At 41.8% G+C, this 18,206-nt stretch overlaps 1 protein-coding gene across 1 annotated transcript; it reads left to right on the forward strand.

The window, feature by feature from the left end:
• Window positions 1-1,802: 1,802 nt before the first annotated feature.
• Window positions 1,803-17,155, forward strand: LOC119030660 (palmitoyltransferase ZDHHC23-like). The gene is made up of 10 exons (XM_037118418.1): window positions 1,803-2,402; window positions 4,098-4,235; window positions 5,761-6,405; window positions 7,812-7,979; window positions 8,704-8,941; window positions 15,482-15,621; window positions 16,263-16,342; window positions 16,470-16,583; window positions 16,679-16,780; window positions 16,874-17,155. Exons 2-10 carry the CDS (start codon window positions 4,117-4,119, stop codon window positions 16,891-16,893), a joined length of 1,626 nt encoding a protein of 541 aa, XP_036974313.1. The 5' UTR covers window positions 1,803-2,402; window positions 4,098-4,116; the 3' UTR covers window positions 16,894-17,155.
• The last annotated feature ends 1,051 nt before the right edge of the window (window positions 17,156-18,206 follow it).

Here is an 18,206-nt window from a genome sequence, read left to right on the forward strand (position 1 = left end):
ATACGACTTTCAAGTCCATCTAGAAACATGCAACCATTAAAGTTTTTTTAAGTTTTAATTTTCTTCATCATCTGTGGATCAGGTTTGCTCAGATTGAATTGACAAGGAAACAAAAGAAAAACTCTGAACTGTCATTATATTTTGATTCAGATGAATTTGATTGGTGCTTGGAAGTATGTGACATCACCTGTTTCAAGGGAGTCCCGCCCACTCGAGATGGGCCTAAAGCACACACGCAAAACCAAAACAGATGAAAGTGTATCGTCTCATATACATTGTTTGAAACTTGTGCACAGAGTTCGGCTAATGACTCACAGTAATAAGATAATTGACTAAATGAGTTTTTGGGGGCCTTTAAAGCAGGATCAACAACATCACACAACTTTATGACATTCTAAGCCCAAGAGTACAGGGAAGAGAGGCAGGGGAAGAAGTGAAATGCTCAGAACTGTTCCGTGCGTTCACTCGCCGTGTTCCGTTCATTGGAAAACAACGGCCTCTGTTGCAGTTTGCTGATGAGTAATCTTCCGCCTGCCGTCTACGACTCGCAGCATTAATTCCCTCCAAAATAGATTAGAGCCGGTATCTCGGGTTCCGGGCTCCATCAAGACTAATGGAAGCATAAACCCACAGGAGCAAGAGCAGCATCTTTTTTGCCTGCATTGATTCGGCCCAGTCAGACTCACAGCAGCACGGACGTTAAGAGGTTTCAGTGGTCTGAGGATACACCAGCCCATCGCTCATAATGCAACCTCTCTCTTTCACTCATTCCTCAGTTTGTAATGACTGACAGGAAGTGTGCGTGTGTGTGTGTGTGTGTGTGTGTAAAGACTATGGGTTTATTCATGTGAAATTGGCAGATTCCATCACGTCTATGTCACCAGAACAACGGACTCTTTTATATGATTATTGACGATCTTGTCTCTAATGTCAGCGAACAGACGACTCTCGCTGTCGCTGCACGTCTCTGACTACTTCCTTCATTTTGCTCACCCTTTAGGTGCCACTGTGTTTTTTCACTTCATCAAGAAAATATAGTTGATTCAAAACACGGATCACACACGTTTGAGACAGTTTTTCAAACCAGCAACTCTGTTTTGTGTTTGGTTTGTCTCTTCTGGGCTACTGTATAAACACGTTGACACAACATGGTGGACCGTTTCTATCTCCCTCTGTCCATACAAACGGCTCGTTCTAAGGTCAGGAGATCGCAGCAGTTCGTAGTTTCAGGTGGTCAAACACTTATTGAAACGTTATTTTGAATATCACGTTCTATTACCGCCGATAAAATCCTGTCAGATCCTGCACGCTGGACCTTTAAGTTGTCCTGTGTAGCCAAACGTGTCTTACCTACCAGTCTTTCTCCCATATTTTTTTGGGTTACCTACCTTCAGCTCACTCATATTCACTGTTTACAGTGTAGGAGCAGAGTGGAGAGTGGGTTCAGGCTGCTCTGTTGGCACACGAGCTCTCTGCTGAAGTGTTCATGAGCAAGAATCTGAATCCAAAATTCCTAACACCGTGCAGCGGGAGCTGATTTGTATTAGAAAAGAAAACTTTCCCTGCAGGCGTCACTTATCACGTTGACACCATTTGGGTCCAGTGTTGTCACTGACAGTCACATGAAGTGGTGTACAGGAGGCGCAGGCTCGCGTTAACAGCAGCGCACGCACCAGTCTTTCCAGAGTTTTCCAGGTTTGCCTGTGGAAAGGAAATCTGATCCCGGAGGGTGGGGCTGCCCCGCGGATCATCTCTCACTCTCTCATCTACGAGTGCCTGTCATGCCTCTCGTGCTCACTCTGGTCCAGCTCAGTGTGGGATTGTTGAACACCTCAACAAGAGCCCTGTCAGCTGTGGGATCGAGCAATGAAAGGCTCTTGGCTCTCTGGCTCCCTCATCCACTGGAGGTAGCGCCTATATTTACCAAGCATGCCAGTGTTAAAACTTCAAACGGTGCCTGATAGAAGCCGTGGAGCAGGAGTCGGCCGTGCCGGAGAACGACTTGTGAACTATTTAATGACATGTGAGGAGGATGGTCTTGGGGAAAGTGAGCTGGCAGATGCAACACAATATCAAAACCACTTGTCAGGAGGAATCCCAGTCGCCTTCAGTTGGGAGACTTCCACCGGGGGAATCCAAGAACTGAAAACCATCCCGCTGCACTGACACGGTGTGGCCGCAGCTTCACCGCCACCACGGCTGAGACATGCCAGTTTCCTTTTTTCAACACAAATGACTGATGAGAAAGTAGGCTGCCGTCTGCCTCGGCCATTCATCATCTCCTGAGGATCAAGAAACTTCTGCCTGGAGAGAGTAAATCTGACCTGTTAGAGCGCATGTGTTGATGGTTTCTTTTTTTTGTATTTTTTTTTTTGTTGTTGTTGTTGTTGTGGAGACTAAAGGTAAGTAATGACAGAAACAGTTTGTCTTTTAACTAGAACATTTGGAGAGAGAGTAAAAGAAGTGATTGTTGCAATTTGATATGAAAACTGTTCAATCAGGATATATTTTGTCTTCTTCTTTTTAGTAATTCTTACGACAACTCACGCTGACAATATGTCAAGCACATCTCGGAGCGTTGAGGACTTGGGTTTGCTGGCCCAGATAGTTTGTCCCCGTGGACGCTGTGGCCTTGTTTCAACAAATTACATTAGGAGCCCTCGGGGACTGAGAATCCACTGATTTTGGAAAATGACTAATTTTTTACAACAAACAGATCTTGTAGAAAGTTACAGGCACCGCATGAGCCTAACAAAAAGTTGCTGTAACCTGTTTAATTGTTTATTTTTTAGAGGATTACAGAGGTTTTGTATCCTCAAAAGCAGTAAAAGTGTCTGTCTCGCTCTATCTTTGAGAAGAAGCGAGGTAAAAATAATTGCAGTAACTATAAAATCACAATCACAAACCACAGCAGAATGCGGTCAGTGTAGTTACTGGGCTTTGACAGCTTTCTGTTAAGACAGGGACCAGATCACATTGTATGAGAGCGTATCTTTCTAAAGATAGACTAAAATAAACACTATATCTATCGAGCCATCTAAGGTTGAACCTCACCAAATGATACCTGAGGACTGCTTGTTTCTTTCTTTCTTTTTAAACATACAAACATTAAAACAATGAAATACAGATATGATGAAAAGAGAAAATAAAGGTAGATTTGGACTTTTCTCAGGAAGAAGACAAGATGTTTTCAGTTACTTGCACTTATATCTCTTTTAGTTAACACATAGCCATCATTAGGGTCAAATCAAAAGTTTACTACTGCGGTTAGCCTTACCTGCGTCTGCAGGTGTGTGTTTTTGCCGTGTGTGTCATCTTAAGAGATCACTGACTCATTGCTGAATTTACAATCATTGCTCCTATGTGCTCTTTTACAAACTTGGACCTTTTAATGTGATGTGTGCCACCATTATTATTGCTTCTTAATCATGAGGAAACAATTAAGCGAGAGGTCAATGCTACAAGGCCACCTTAGCACAGGTATTTGTTAAACAATGATATATGTGAAATATCATAAATTTAATGCATTAAAGTAAAAAGCAGGAGTTTGCTGTTGCTGGTGGTGACAGTGGAACTCGTTTTTTAACTATATAAATTAGTATTTTCATGCTGATTTTATAATCTGCTAATTATAACATTTTTAAAAACACATGATTTTTTAAAATTAACTTTTCATCCTTTTTATGTGCAGAACCCAGAACTTTAGTGCAGAACATTAGTGAGTAACTCAAGCGGTCAGATCTATGCAGTGATGTAAAAAGTACAATATTTCCACACAAATTACATACATTTCAAATCTACAGTTAGTTAGAGTGTGTGTGTGTGTGTGTGTGTGTGTGTGTGTGTGTGTGTGTGTGTGTGTGTGTGTGTGTGTGTGTGTGAGATAGAAACTACAGGGTAGTGACCACCCACCCTCAGAATGCACAGAAATCATGTCAAGCCTTTCAGTTCTGATCAGTGTTTGTTTTTTCGTTGGTAATTTTCATGTCATGCAGTAACGAGTCACATATTTGAACACTTTTCCCAACTCTAATGTGTTGTTACTGTTCGTGGTTAGAGTGCAAAGAGTTTTAAAACGATGGCCTTCTGTGTTGAAGTCATCTTTAGTGAGCCATTATGCAATGGGAGAAGTTAAAGCCTCCAGAGCCTGATGATCCTATGTGTTGCTGTGAGTGTGAGATCTACCAGTACGGATGTTGCTGTGACTGTGAAGATCTGGATGAAGCTTTTAACAGGTACGAAGGGCTTGAGTTTAAGGGCCGCTGCTCATACCACTAAGCTACACAGTGCTGGGAAGTAAAAGAAGTCTAGTGTTGCTTGACTTACATGTTATTCACATCTAAGTATTTGTTACTAAAATACTTTGGTCCAATATCTCTTTTAAAGGTTCTTGTAAGTGACTGTCTTGCTTGATGGCAACTAAGAATCATCATCAGATTCAAATGTATGTTTGATAGTCTGATAGGTCACAAACTGTAGAGCTCCAGGCAACAGAGAAACACACTGTAGACTGCAGTACTGTTACCACTCTCATATCTGGCAGTGAAATATAAAGCTACAGCCAGCAGCTGGTTAACTAGCTTAGCATAAAGCATCTCATTTTGGCAGACTGCAACGTCTCCCAGACAAGAAAAATAGCCCGACACATCCTGTGAAAGGTCAAATTGGCATTTTTACCTACTGGCAGTGTTGTTATGGACCAGTGCAGTGCAGATTATCTGGTAATGTGACGGGGTCTACAGATCCAGTTTCCTCCTGAGCCGCTCACAGACCCATTGGGCCTGCCCCAATAAAATCGAAGATGTTTGATATTTATTATTTAGAATCTGGATGATAACCGAGCTGGACCACAAAGTCCAATGCGAGAGGCGTCCCTGAGCAGCTGATGGTTCTGGCCCTGGAGGCTAACGTTAGCTAGCAAACTACTGTTGACAAACACTTAACATCTCACCTCCAGTTCTTGCTGGTAAATAGAAAACCCATGCTGCAATTTATAAAGACCGGTTAAACTTTTATTTTTTTATTTTTTTCTCACTGCAACACATTACTACAGCACTTTGTTTACATCTACTTCCCCACGAGATCGCGTGAGAGGAATTACATGTGAGCCCGGCTTCAGCTTGCTGTTCACTGTTTACTCAAAATGTATTAATATTGAATGTGTCCAAATGTCATCAAATTTCACCCTTCGGTCCGGAGCGACACGCCTGGCAGGTGTAGAGTGGATCGGATGAGTGGGTCTCAAGATATAATAACACAAAGACAGATTCACTGCTTCATAGTTTGATGCCACTGCTTTTCCTGCAAGACCCGTCCTACTCTGCCTCAGATATCTGACCTCCTCAGCTGTGGAGTCCCTCCCATAGGTCTGCTGCTGCTCCTCTCACGGCTGTAGCGTCATATTTAATTGATAGACGAGAGTGGTACCAACCTCCTCTTTAACTCTCAGAGAGAGTACGAGCATGCTAATATCTCTAAACTATCCCTTTAGCGTAACACCAGTAGATTTCAAACCTTTGTTATTTTATTTCAGTGGCATATTTCCATTCATATATACTTTATCGAGTTACCACAAACGGCCTCGCAGCTCATTATTCTCCCGACAGTCTGGCCTTTACTTGAAGAAAACCTTTCCTGAGAGCTTGATATCTTAATTCATATATCATTATAACAGCATCACTGATTTCAGAGACTTCAGAGAATGCAGAAAGCCTCTGTGTTGGTCACAGTGAAGATGACTTGATGACCTGTTCTCTGTAGGTGGCTGAAAGGCAAACCACCCAAAGCTGGGCATCAGTCGGCCGTCCTTGCGACCATGATTGACAGCCTGGAGATCTCCATGATCCCGGCCCTGGTGCTGCTTCCTCTCCTGCTGCAGGTCGCAGCCCTGCACTACCTGCTGGGCATCATCATCCTGACGGCCCTGCCCGGCCTGGTGCTGTGGTACTACTACGCCACACACCGAAAGAGGAGACGCACCCTCTTCTTCCTCACTCTCTCCCTCTTCTCCCTCTTCTACATGTATTACCTCTTCATCACCGAGATTTTACCACGTGGTGACGTCAGCCTGCTGCAGGTGTGCACCTCCACCGCTGGCATGATATTCACCATCGTCTCTCTTATTAACACCAAGAGAGGCCCCGGGCTTGTGACCGCCACTCCACATGAAGGGCTCAGTTGCAGTCAGGAGGCTGACAAGGACTCCACACAGCTTAATGGATCTGTCCAATCAGCAGCCTCCTCCTCCTCCTCCTCAGGAGCTGCCCCTGAGTTGCAGACGTCAAAAGTGGCCACAAAAGCAAAATGGAGCAGGTGTCCTGTGTGCAAAATAATGCGACCCCCGCGGGCCGGACACTGTCGAACATGCGGATCCTGTGTGCTGCGTCTGGATCACCACTGCATCTGGTGGGTTTGATACATTTTCTTGCGTTCCCTCTTCCTTATTCCTTAAGTTCTAAGTCAGTTATACTGTTCTGTAATGAAAATAGAATTATAATGCAACCTAGAATACAATAGAAAGACTTCATGCATTTCCTCTTTTGTTCCACAGGATACAAAATAGAGGAAGGCTGAAATTACACATTAGATCATCTAATACCACCATACTGGGTCCTAAACACACTATTCCATGATTAAATGTTGACAAAATCGCAGATATGCATTGCTACGCCCGCTCTAGAGCCAAAAACAACCAATGGGCGATCATGTTGACATGTGACCCACTCTCTCTTCTTTCTCCTCTCTCCTGAGTCAATTACACTCTGACCTCCAGTTGATTGATGCGCCAAGTATCCAATGAGAATTTAATCCAGCAATAAGTAGTTTATATAAACCTAAACTCGGAAGTGATGCAAGTTTATGTCGTTTTATGGCTTTTGCTTTTTAAATAGGCTGTTTTTTTCCTCCTAAGCATTTGTTCTTGACTATTTGATATGCACAAACTTCAATAAATGTTTAAATAAAATGTGTAAATAAGAAAATAACATTTTTGCCCCAGTTGCTCTCAGGCAGGGACAGTTCGAGGTCACAAAATGGCATTTTTTGCTTCCTTTGACAGATATGTGTTCAGTGTTCATTTTCAGTGAAATAGTCAGTGGTATGTAATTTGAACTTGTAAGACTATATGATGTGGATATATTGTGTATTCCATCTAAGGGTCAGTTCCAGGTCATCTGCAGGCTTATTTTTGCATGAAAAATGTAGTAGAGAATAATAAATTGATAGAGAGAAACACTCATATTGGTCATAAAGCAGCAGTCTGTTGTGATGTTTGACATGAATCAGCCATTTAAAAGTAATTTCAATAGATAGATCTAACAGGTGGGGAAGAGTTTTTTTTCCAAAGGTGAAAAAGCTGAAAGCAGCTCTCAGCAAAATTATCTTTAAATGTAAAATTAAACCAGGTAAAGCAGGTAAACTGGGACCAACACAACACAACAAAAACACCAGCAGGATAAACCCATCAGTTAATACGGCTGAAACTGTCTGAAACCTCGAGCCTGTGCTAAAACTAGACTCCTAGTTTAGGAGTTGTAACAAGATGTATACCCTAAAAGCTGAAAACAAAATGTGAATATCCATTTCTCTTTTCCTGTTCAATCATTTGTTGATCATGGCTGACTGAAACTGATACACCCACGACATGATGCATAAATAATGTAACCAGGAATCACATAAAAGCTATTCAAATATAAACTAAATCTTGCTATGTCATCATTTTACGCACAGTGTCTGGCAGTGCGCTGCTGCTCTGATCTTGTCTGACTGGTCCGTGTGTTGTTTGTGTGTGTGTGTGTGTTGAGGTGTTGTAGGATAAACAGCTGTGTCGGACAGGCGAACCACCGCAGTTTCCTGCTGACCCTGTCTGTGTTCGTGGTGACCGCTCTGTATGGGATCAGTCTGGTGCTCGGCAGCCTCTGTCCCCGACAGTATCTGATGACGGCTCTCTTCTACTGCCCCGCCGTCTACAGTCAGTCCAGGTACACTACTGTCTCACATTCTGTCTCCACCGCAGGCTGCAGGGGACAACACAACATGCTTTTATTTATTCAACATAGTTCTATAAAATATTGCTATATTTTTATTACATTTTAAATGTGCACCACTGATATTTTAGAATGCATTTTGTCATGCTGCTGTCTATATGATTATATATTTAAACCTTCTCCTCTTCCATTACTGTCTCAATTATCATTTTTCTTTCATTCTGTTTCACTCTATCTAATCAGGAAGTCATAGAGAGCTGAGCACAGAATAAAATAAGCTGTGCTCAGCTCTCTATGACTTCCTGATTAGATAGAGTGTATAGAAATACAATTTAATGTAAGAGTAGATGGGAATTAAACACTATAAAAGTTATGTTAAGTTTTACTAGTCATTTGTTTTTTTCAGGGCTTATGTGAAACAGTTTAAAGATGATTTTTTTTACATTTGTTTTTTTTTTTATAATAGGCTTCTACAGAACTTTAGTTAAAACACACTAAAAGTTATGGGAGCACTGAAGACAAATGAGAAAAATACTTTTACTTTACTTCTATAATCTGTAAACACAGGGTTAAACGTTTTGGCAGGTGAATTCTTCTGGTTTTAGGATAAGTGTTTGTTGTATATCAAATGATGACGATTTTTTTTAATAGGCAGTTTAAAATGCTGTTCCTCTTAATTAATTTCTAACATTATCACACTTTTTTGTGTGTTTTACAGCACAGCACTTTGTTTCACCTGTGCTTGGTACAGCAGCATTGTCACAGGTGGATTGCTTTACCTGCTGGTGTCTCAAGTTCTGAATATCAGCTTCAATGTGACGGAGCGAGAGTCTCAGCTGGCTCTGAGGAACAAAACGGGCCAGAGGCGCCTGTGGGGACTCGTCGTCGCCACGGGAGAGTATTCACGTGGCTTCTGTCAGAACTGGGTTGAGTTCCTCACCATGGCAGATGCTTCGGTTCCTCCTCGCTCCAGCCTCACTGACTTGGTCTAGTTTCACTTTAGACTCTCCAGCAACACGATGATAACAGACTGTTAAGACAAGTGTGTGTGAAGATTTCGTAGGATATATTAGCTGATGATTTCCGATGCTTATTGCATTCCAGCCTTTTAATATTATATATTAAAAACTCCAATAGAAGTTGCAGGGAAACATCAAGTTTCTGATGTCGATCGCTTACTAACCACAAATTCTTGTCTTCAGCATTTGTTGCACAATTGTCTGTTTTAAGAAATGACCTTTAGACACAAGGCTGCAGGCACTGCCATGTAACTGCCACTGTAGAGAGTGAACATCAGTTATGCTGTCTGACTGAAATCATGTTGACTGCATGTCAATTAAAAAAAATGAAAAACAAAATGTTCACCTTGTTTTTAATGGGGAGTGTTCACGTAAAGGAAGGACAACGACCACACTTTCAGCTCAGTGAGCTCCTCCAACACTCACTACTAACCTATAAAACAAAAGTACAGAAGATGGATGAAAAAGGGACAAACAACTTTGGAAAAAGGGAAAAACTAAGCTTGTCTTTAGGGCGTCAGCAAACATTTTAAAAGGCCCGTATTACGACAGCAATTCTCGGGGCACAGTGTTCCCAGACTGGGTAAAATGGGCCTGGGTGGGTGGACAGGATTTGGGCTGGTTTTAGGTATCATTTATAATTTGTATCAATGAGTTATGCAAACACATCCAGCCACTCAGCACAACTTATTTGTATGTTCCTGACTGTATGAAGATTAATTACCATCATTGCTGTAAAAACACTTGGCGAGCAAGGACATTTTTAAACATTCTGGGCAGATTTTAAGCAATTATCAGGCTGGAAATCACTGAGCCAATCTGGCAACACAATAGACTGAGCTGTTGTTTCAGAACATCTCAGACTCACTCAGGCTCAGCAGTCAGACTTCCTCTGATAAACTTTGTCAGGCTAAACTCGGACTCTGCTTCTATCCACTGCAAGTGTGTCAGCAAAACATTCTGTTGGTTAGCATGTTAGCAGGTCAGCTCTCTGTCAAGCAGACTAGAATATTTCTCTGCTCATGAATAATGGGGTGGAGCTGGGGAGATTATATATCCCATACCCCTATAAAACCTCATTTCAGACCATTCACTGAGCATCAGATTGAACAAAACAGGCATGAAAAAACTGGCACAGACGCACAAAGCACTACATCTGACCCCTGTGAGTGAGTGTTAAGTTTTAACATCCTGCCGCAGCTTTGGTCATCTTTACTGTTATGACTGATGCAATCTTGTTTTTCCTGTATTTACTTCATATTCTCGTCTGCAGCGCTCTCTTATTGATTTTTCTAATCTAATGGGTTCTGTCCAGCGCCGCCTCACAGAGCCGGTGGTGCTCCTTTTACACTGCCCAGGCCGACACATTGAAGTCATGCGGGGCCTGTTTCTGTAAAGAGTCAGACACAGAAATGATTCATGTATTTGTTTACATGAAGCTGGAGGCCACAATCCTGTCCGCTATTGCAATGTGCAACATTTAATGTGTTTGAGTGAATCTGTTAATCCTGACGCAGCATTAAAAAAAAAAAACTAAACTAAACTAAACAGTCTGTGGACCCTGCTGTGAAGTCTCGGCTCCATATACTCCATTATTTCCCATTACCGGTTTGTATAATGCACATCTTGGGTGGAGCCATCGATCAAGCTGTTTAAGTCAATACATTTCCTCCATTTAAATTGCTCAGTCCATCAACTGATTATTATTTGGTGCCTCCATCTCCTCTGACCTCCATGCCAGCAGCTCTGGAGTCAGTCAGGTGGTATTAATGGTCTCTCCTCTGGTGCCAACCTCTGGCCAGTCTGTGCATTACAGCCCAGTGGCTGTAAACCAACACTGATGGGCTCAGTCAGGGTTTAACAATCAGTAGACAGATTTTATGGGTAAAGAATATTCATAAGACATGACAATATACAAAGATTTCTTGTTGAACATGTCTAATATTTTAAGCTGTCCATCCACACACCTGTATTTCTTTGAATGTAATTGTAAAGGTGCACTATGTAGAACAATTGTTTACATTAACATATTAATGAAATAATAATACAAACTCAGAAGTAGTTAATTGTTCCATAGCTGAATAAACAAGCAGTTCTCAGAGGAGCATAAGGCCCCCAGAACACATGAAACTGCTTTGTCCTTAAAGGTCAGTTTGTTTATTCAAATTCTTCTCCCAAAACTACAAACTGCAACTTTAACAGTGGTTAAAAAAAAAAACAAAAAAACAACACATCTCTGTCATCTCAACAAAGCTCTGACGCAACACAGCCCGTCCTGACTGACAGCTCTACATGAAGCAAGGTGCTTTGTTTCTGAATATGGTGCTGTAACATGATCACAACATCGCTCAAATAATAGATTAAATGCAATTTGGTTGCAGCTGATTCAGCCCAGTAAACTCACTCAGATATGAACTCTCGTGACCTTAATGTATCCATGCTTTCTCCTGTAGTGCCACCCTGAGGCCAAACTACCTCTGTAGCTTGAGAAATTTTAAAAAAATAATCAAAGTGGGAGTTGACAGTGTGTCCGTCTGTGTGGATTATTAAATGATATCTTGCAGCTCAAATTCTAATTTTAATTTCTCATCATAGTCTCCCATGTGGTTTACCTACAGTCAGATATCATTACAGTGTCTGATTGGCTCAATGACCTTTGTTAGTCCTGTAGTGCCTGAAGTTGATTGTCGTCAAGACGATGAGACACCGGCTCAGATTGAAGTGAAACGTGGTACAGACGTCAGCCCCAGGAGGATGATTCTGAACGGACCAGCGGGTTTTTTTTTTTACTTCACTTTCAGTGAAGCATTGTGTAAAGTGGCTCGGTGAAAATTTCCACAGCTGTTAACTAAGACATCCTTTATGGTGATTGAATGTATTAATGCAGGATGTGTCATGGTTTCCTGTCGCTCACTGTCAACAACTAATAAAGTCATTATAATTGTTTTTGATCATTTCAGGTTTACATTCATTTTGCTGTTGAATATTCATGTTTTCTTAATTTGTCTTCCAAGCATTACTGTCACATTTTACACCCTGGCGCTGCTCAAAATGACCCAAGTTCGAACGATTTTTTATTTTAGTCACTCCATGAGCTCTCCTCTGGTGTCATCCTCAGGCCACTTTTGTTGCTCAGAAAATTAACATGTGTCTGTTGTTCATTCCATCACTTTAATTCTGTCGGGCTTTACCTGCTCTGACACGAAATGATTCAAATGATCAGCTCGTCATCATGTCTGACATTTATTTGAATCAGGAGTGTTGGAGCAGGGAGACACTTCAAACACGCAGGGCAAGACTATAAGCCACTTTTCTAGGGTGTGATAAACACATAGCATTGATATTGTTTTGCTCCTGATGGAGATCTATCTCCTACTTCAAAACCTTTCATTCATTTTTTTCCCCCTCTGTTGCCTTCGATGAATGTACAGTACGGTATTTAGGCTTCTGTGTTCATGTACAGCATGACCACCAGTCTGGGAGATACAATCTTGGAATGATGCATGAACAATCCCAAATTGGAATAACAAGAGGATTTCAAATTTTTCCCAACATGGCATGAACTGATTTCATACAAGAGCAGTTAATTGTATATTTTGTAAATCTGCATAATACTCTAATAGACAAGTTTTAAAGACTAGTACATAAGATAAGTAAATAAAGACTCGAAGAATTAGAACATTTCTGCACCAGTCGAGACAGTTCGTGCCCTCAGTCAATTTCTGCAGCTGCAGTCTTTTGTAAGAGAGCAACTATTAAAATACTTGCATCCTGTTTAAACTGGCACGGTATGTAGGTCGGAGGGAGTCTTTGTGCCGCGGCGTGTATCTGCCTGCGCTGCACTTCCAAACTCATTATCAACATACTCATCTCCTCATCAGGACTCCCGGGTTCACATCTGTGCAGCGAAGGTCAGATGCTGCAGAAAAGTCGAGCACTCGCTGGCCTTTTTTGACCAACGTACATGAAAGTCACAATGAGATCAGAAAGCCAGACAAACTCTGACAGGAAGTTTTGAAATTTGGAAATGTTGGTCGTGCAATTCGGTTGGGATCCCTGTCTGCAATCAAAATGTTACACAAGTATTAGCATCAGATTATACTTAAAGCACGAGACGTAAAAGTATTCAGGATGCAGAATTTTCAAGAATATGTGTCATAATGTTTTTGATGCACTGATGAATGTGTCGCTTTAATGTTGCAGCGGGTGAAGACGGGGCTGATATGAACTCCTTTGTAAGCTGCTGGGTAGTTGAATCAATAATAAAACACCATAATTAAGTTATCGTTTGCATTTTGTTTCCTTATAATTACAAAAGGACTTTGTGTTCTTGCTGGTTTAGCGGTGGAGTTTTAAATGTAGCCGTAGCTGCTAAGCTAATAGCGTTGCCACGCGCTCTGTCTGAAGCAGGAGCACAACCTTGACCGCAAGTTTAGCGACATAATTAACATCTTTTAGAATCAATTTAGGATCTCAACGCTTTCAGAGACTTCATGCTTTCTTTCAGCAGGTTCTTTGCTAAATGTTTTAAATCAGGTCCCCATCTACTTGGAGAATGCCGCAGTGAAACTTCACTCAGCTTTTCCATCGGCGTGGGTTTGAGTAGTTACTGACTGAATTTTCTTTCTTTTCCTTTAAAGAGCTGATGAATCTCAGCTCGAGGTCTGTTTCATAGCTGTTCCGGTGCTTCTCGAGCTCATCATACGATCTCAATTTAGCAGATGAAGTAAAATTACACCACATTAATACTTCCAGTCTTCAAGTAAATTGAGTAAATTGAAAGATTGTGTGCTGACCTTGGAAACAGCACCTCTCGTCTCTAGCCTGCAGACAGACTAGTTTATCATCTATCTAGACAAATGAGGAGTGTGGGGGGGAGTATTTGGCTGACTTTAAACCCATGAATGAGACACCACAGTTTCCCAGGAAAGCCTTTCAGCTCACCGAATGTTGATGCATTAGGAATCCAATCTGCAGGGGCATTTGTGTTGTCTCTGTGTGTTGCTGTTACAACTGCTGACGGATGAATTTTATTCTGTGGTCCCCTGCCACAGAAAGCACTGGAGGGGCGACCACAGCTTTGTTTACCGCTCGTGGTTGCCGTGTTTTCACTGCTTATACTCACGAACAGGAGGCTGCAACGTGAAACTGCGCCGACAAATACAGTCCTTTCCAAACCCGTCTCACTACCAAACCTTTATTCATTACAATTCTAGGCATGTTTCTCCTGCCTGCTGCCCACTGTCATGCGTTCACATCTTCACACGGTTGATTGCACCCTGCCCTGGCAGGACCTAAAGCTTCCCCTGTGGCTGTGTGTGTTTGTCTGAAGCTTCTCGTGTTTGAACCCATCCCCGCCTCCAGGGGTTTGTGTGGGTGTGGGTGCATGTTGGTTGGTGTGTGTGTGTGTGTGTGTGTGTGTGTGTGTGTGTGTGTGTGTGTGTGTGTGTGTGTGTGTGTGTGCTGGCTGGGAGGGAACTCACTCTCCACTATATAAAGCGGGGCGTCAGGCAGGACCTTGAACAACAGAGCGACTGATCCACCATCCACACTCTTCTCAAATCGTCGTTCCTGCGACTGATCAGTAGCTATGACTTTACTGCTGGCGGTGCTGGGAGCCGTGCTCTGCTCCTGGACGGCTTCTTCTGAAGTCGTGCCACAGGCAGATTTTGATCCACAGGCGGTAAGACACGTGCATTATCATCATTTTTTAAATCAAAGGCAGTATGCATTTTTTCCCCATTCTTCCTCACAACAGCTGCAGCCTGGACATTTGTCTAAAGAAAGGATTTCCCATATCAGGATGTGAAAGCATTATATAAGCTAAAATACGAAAGGCAAAGAGCATTTGGTTTACTTGTTGCAACTTCCTGCTTATTTTGCAAAATGTATTTAAAGAGCCATGTATTGTTTAAGGTTGCAGTTAGGGGGAAAAAAAATATTTGGGGAATCAGCTACTTTATCAGCTACTCACCACCACAGTCCTGTACACTAATGGACGTGTGTGTGTGTATATACATTTTATAGATGATCACGCTGCACAGAAATATAAAGCTTGAGTTGACTTTCTGAATTCTCTAAAGTGTTCTGACTACAAATAACATGCTCTGAGCGTGGCTGGGGGGAGAAATGACAAAATGGGGTGTTTTAGTCCAGAGCTCTGAATATTCAAGCACGTATTTATTAGACGATGCCCTATTTGTACTTTTAAACAATTACAGGAAACTTGCTATACACAACATATGAGCTTTAATGCAAGTAAACTTACCTATTTACCCTATTCACCTGCAGTGTAACACTTATTTTACATTTTTGTATTAGAATATTACTACACGTGTCTTTAAAGGCTGTCTTGCCTCAGCATGTCCTCTATCTTGCCAGCAGCTGGTCGCTATTTAAATGCACCCTGTTTAAATGCAGGCTGACGCAAATGTTGTTAAATTTCTGCCTTGTTGGCCGTTGCATGTGTGTCCACAGATGGCAGGGAAGTGGTACCTGGTTGGATTCGCCACCAACGCCCAGTGGTTTGTCAACCGTAGAGACAGCATGAAGGTGGGCACGGCCATGTTCACCCCAACTGCAGACGGGGACCTGGACCTCTCATACGCCAGCCTCAAGTGAGTGCAAGAGGACACACAGGGAGAATGTGGAGGATATTTTAGGTTGTAACTCAAGTTAAAAGTCCCAACAATTTTTTTTATTACTTTAAAGGCGCGATATGTATGAACTGGCCACCTGTTGAATTCATATTTCAAACAAATAGGGTGCAACATATCACCAGAGTAACCGCTAACTGCACCTGCTGTTGGCTGGTAAACTTAGTTAGCGGTCGTCACCTCTTAAGGTACAAACTGCGTAGAGGCCAGCTGGTTAGCATGCTAACTTCAACAGGTATCTCTGCAATGTCTTCGACATAACGTTAAAACTGTTATTTTGTCATATTCTTACATATTGCTCCTTAAAAAAAATTGAATTATAGTTTTTCAATTTGAGATGAGCTTTTTCAATTTCCTTTTTCTTTTTAAAGTTTGATTTTGGCCCTATTATTCCTAGTAGAGTAGTAAGAGAATCACAATTTTGTATCCGCTTTGAAGATGCACTGATTGTCTACATAAAAAAAACAGAATCTGAAAATTAAATTTTATCGTCTATTCGGATTTTTAATTCACTCCAATGACCAAAAGTATCCTTCAGGCAGGGAGAGAGGAGCTTTATTTGTGGTGACAGTGTACTTCATGTTTCATCTGCTTCCCTGCAGCTCTGACGGCTCTTGCTGGAGACTGAACAACCTGGCCAAGAAGACTGACACACCTGGAAAGTTCACGTACACAAGTGACCGTGAGTGCATCCACACGCACACCTGCCTGAACACACACAGCGGCGTGCGTGCAACACTCACAAATCAAACCATCCACTGCATTTCTGCTGTCACATGATCTGTTGTGGCCCCCCCTCACTTTGTCAGGCTGGGGGAACGAGAACGACATGCGCATGGTGGATGTGAAATACGACGAGTACGCCATCATTCATACCATTAAGACCAAGAGCGGCGTCCTCACTGTTGTCAACAAACTTTACGGTAAAGTCGTCATTAAAGCTGTGCCACACTCTGCCCTTTGAATGTGTTCAGCAGCTCAGTGCACTCATGCAGACTGATCTCCTGTGGTTCAACAGGCCGCAGCATGGACCTCAGCGCCGAGCTGCTGGAGAAGTTCAGGCAGTTCTCCTTGGAGACTGGAGTCCTGCCTGAAAACATTGCTTTCCTTCCCAGAAATGGTATTATTTACCTAATTCAGAAGGTTTTATGTCAAGACATAAGGGTGATGTTATGCACCAATCATTATAATCTTTTCTTTTTCCCCTCTTCAGCGGAGTGCCCAGCTGCATAGGTTCTGACTCCTCACGCATCAGTGATGCTGTCTGAAGACCTGAATGCTTGTCGCCAAACACTCTATCCAGGTCTTTGCCATAAACTGAACAAATGAATACAAAAGGATTTCTGTTTATTTTCTCTGCTCTTTCAGATGCCACTCGACATGACGTAAAAGCCTGGTTTCAATATACAATACTTTGCATTTATCTATCAACCAGCCTTCAAAGATTCCCTTCAGACATCTTTTGAGAAATAAAGCATTCCGCTTTCAGTAGAAATATGTCTGCTATGTTTCTTTTTCCAGCTGTCCTGTCCATTCAGTCAAAGGTCTGCTCCCAGCGAATGTGCACTGGACTTTTCCATGCAACATTTGTGTAAAATAATTACTAGACTATGACTGGCTTATGACAACTAAATCATGCTGGTACATACTCGTTTTCATGGTTCCCTGTGGGGTTGTTGTTCTATGAGTAGGCCCCCAAACTCAGATTTAAGGGTTTGATATATGAGACCCTGTATGTTTGTGCATGTTAGGCCCTCCCAGTGTTTATAAAGAGACTAAATCTGGTTTGAAACACCAAGGTTTCATTTTTAAACCCCATATAATCACCGTTTAACTTTGAATATTGTTGTACAACACTTACAAAGTAGCTCAAAATTGGGAAAGAATACATTTAAACATTTCTTTACAACTCTTAACTCTAAAACTCTAAAAATTAAATCTAATTCTGTTGCACCAAAACTCCAATTTACATTGTGGTCCGGTGTCATCTTGAGGTTAAATTTTGAAAATAACAAACAGTACTGTAAAAGCAAGATGGCAGAATGCAGTGTGAAGCATTCAGCTGAGGGCATTCACATTCAAAACAGATATACAGTGTATCTAGCACAAGATAGGTAGCCAGTGTTAGCAGGTTGGCTAGCAAGCCAATAATTCCAGTCATTTGGAATAGCTAACAAATGGATCCTCACTGTCAGAACAGCGACCACTAACTAGTAATTAAGATGCTTTTAGTGAATTGTTTTTGTCAATGGAGTCTGGGTGAGCAATATATGTAAGTTATTTCTGGTAAACGGGTGTGGCCTATGCTTCCAATTTTTTCCATTCCCTTTTCAGCAGACAAAAGGTAAAAAATACTATTTTCTAGCTTCAAAATCTGCACAGTGAAGCTCAATGTGAGTAAATAAAAGACAAACGGCTAAAATACTTTGCTTTTATTACCTTTTTTAACAAATACGTTGAAGTACATCCATAACAACACAGTTGAGATTTCCTTTTTAATCAAGTGTTTACATCTACACGCTTTGTACAGATTTGTATACAAAACA

The sequence above is a fragment of the Acanthopagrus latus genome, chromosome 13, assembly GCF_904848185.1.
Source record: "Acanthopagrus latus isolate v.2019 chromosome 13, fAcaLat1.1, whole genome shotgun sequence".
NCBI lineage: Eukaryota > Metazoa > Chordata > Actinopteri > Spariformes > Sparidae > Acanthopagrus > Acanthopagrus latus.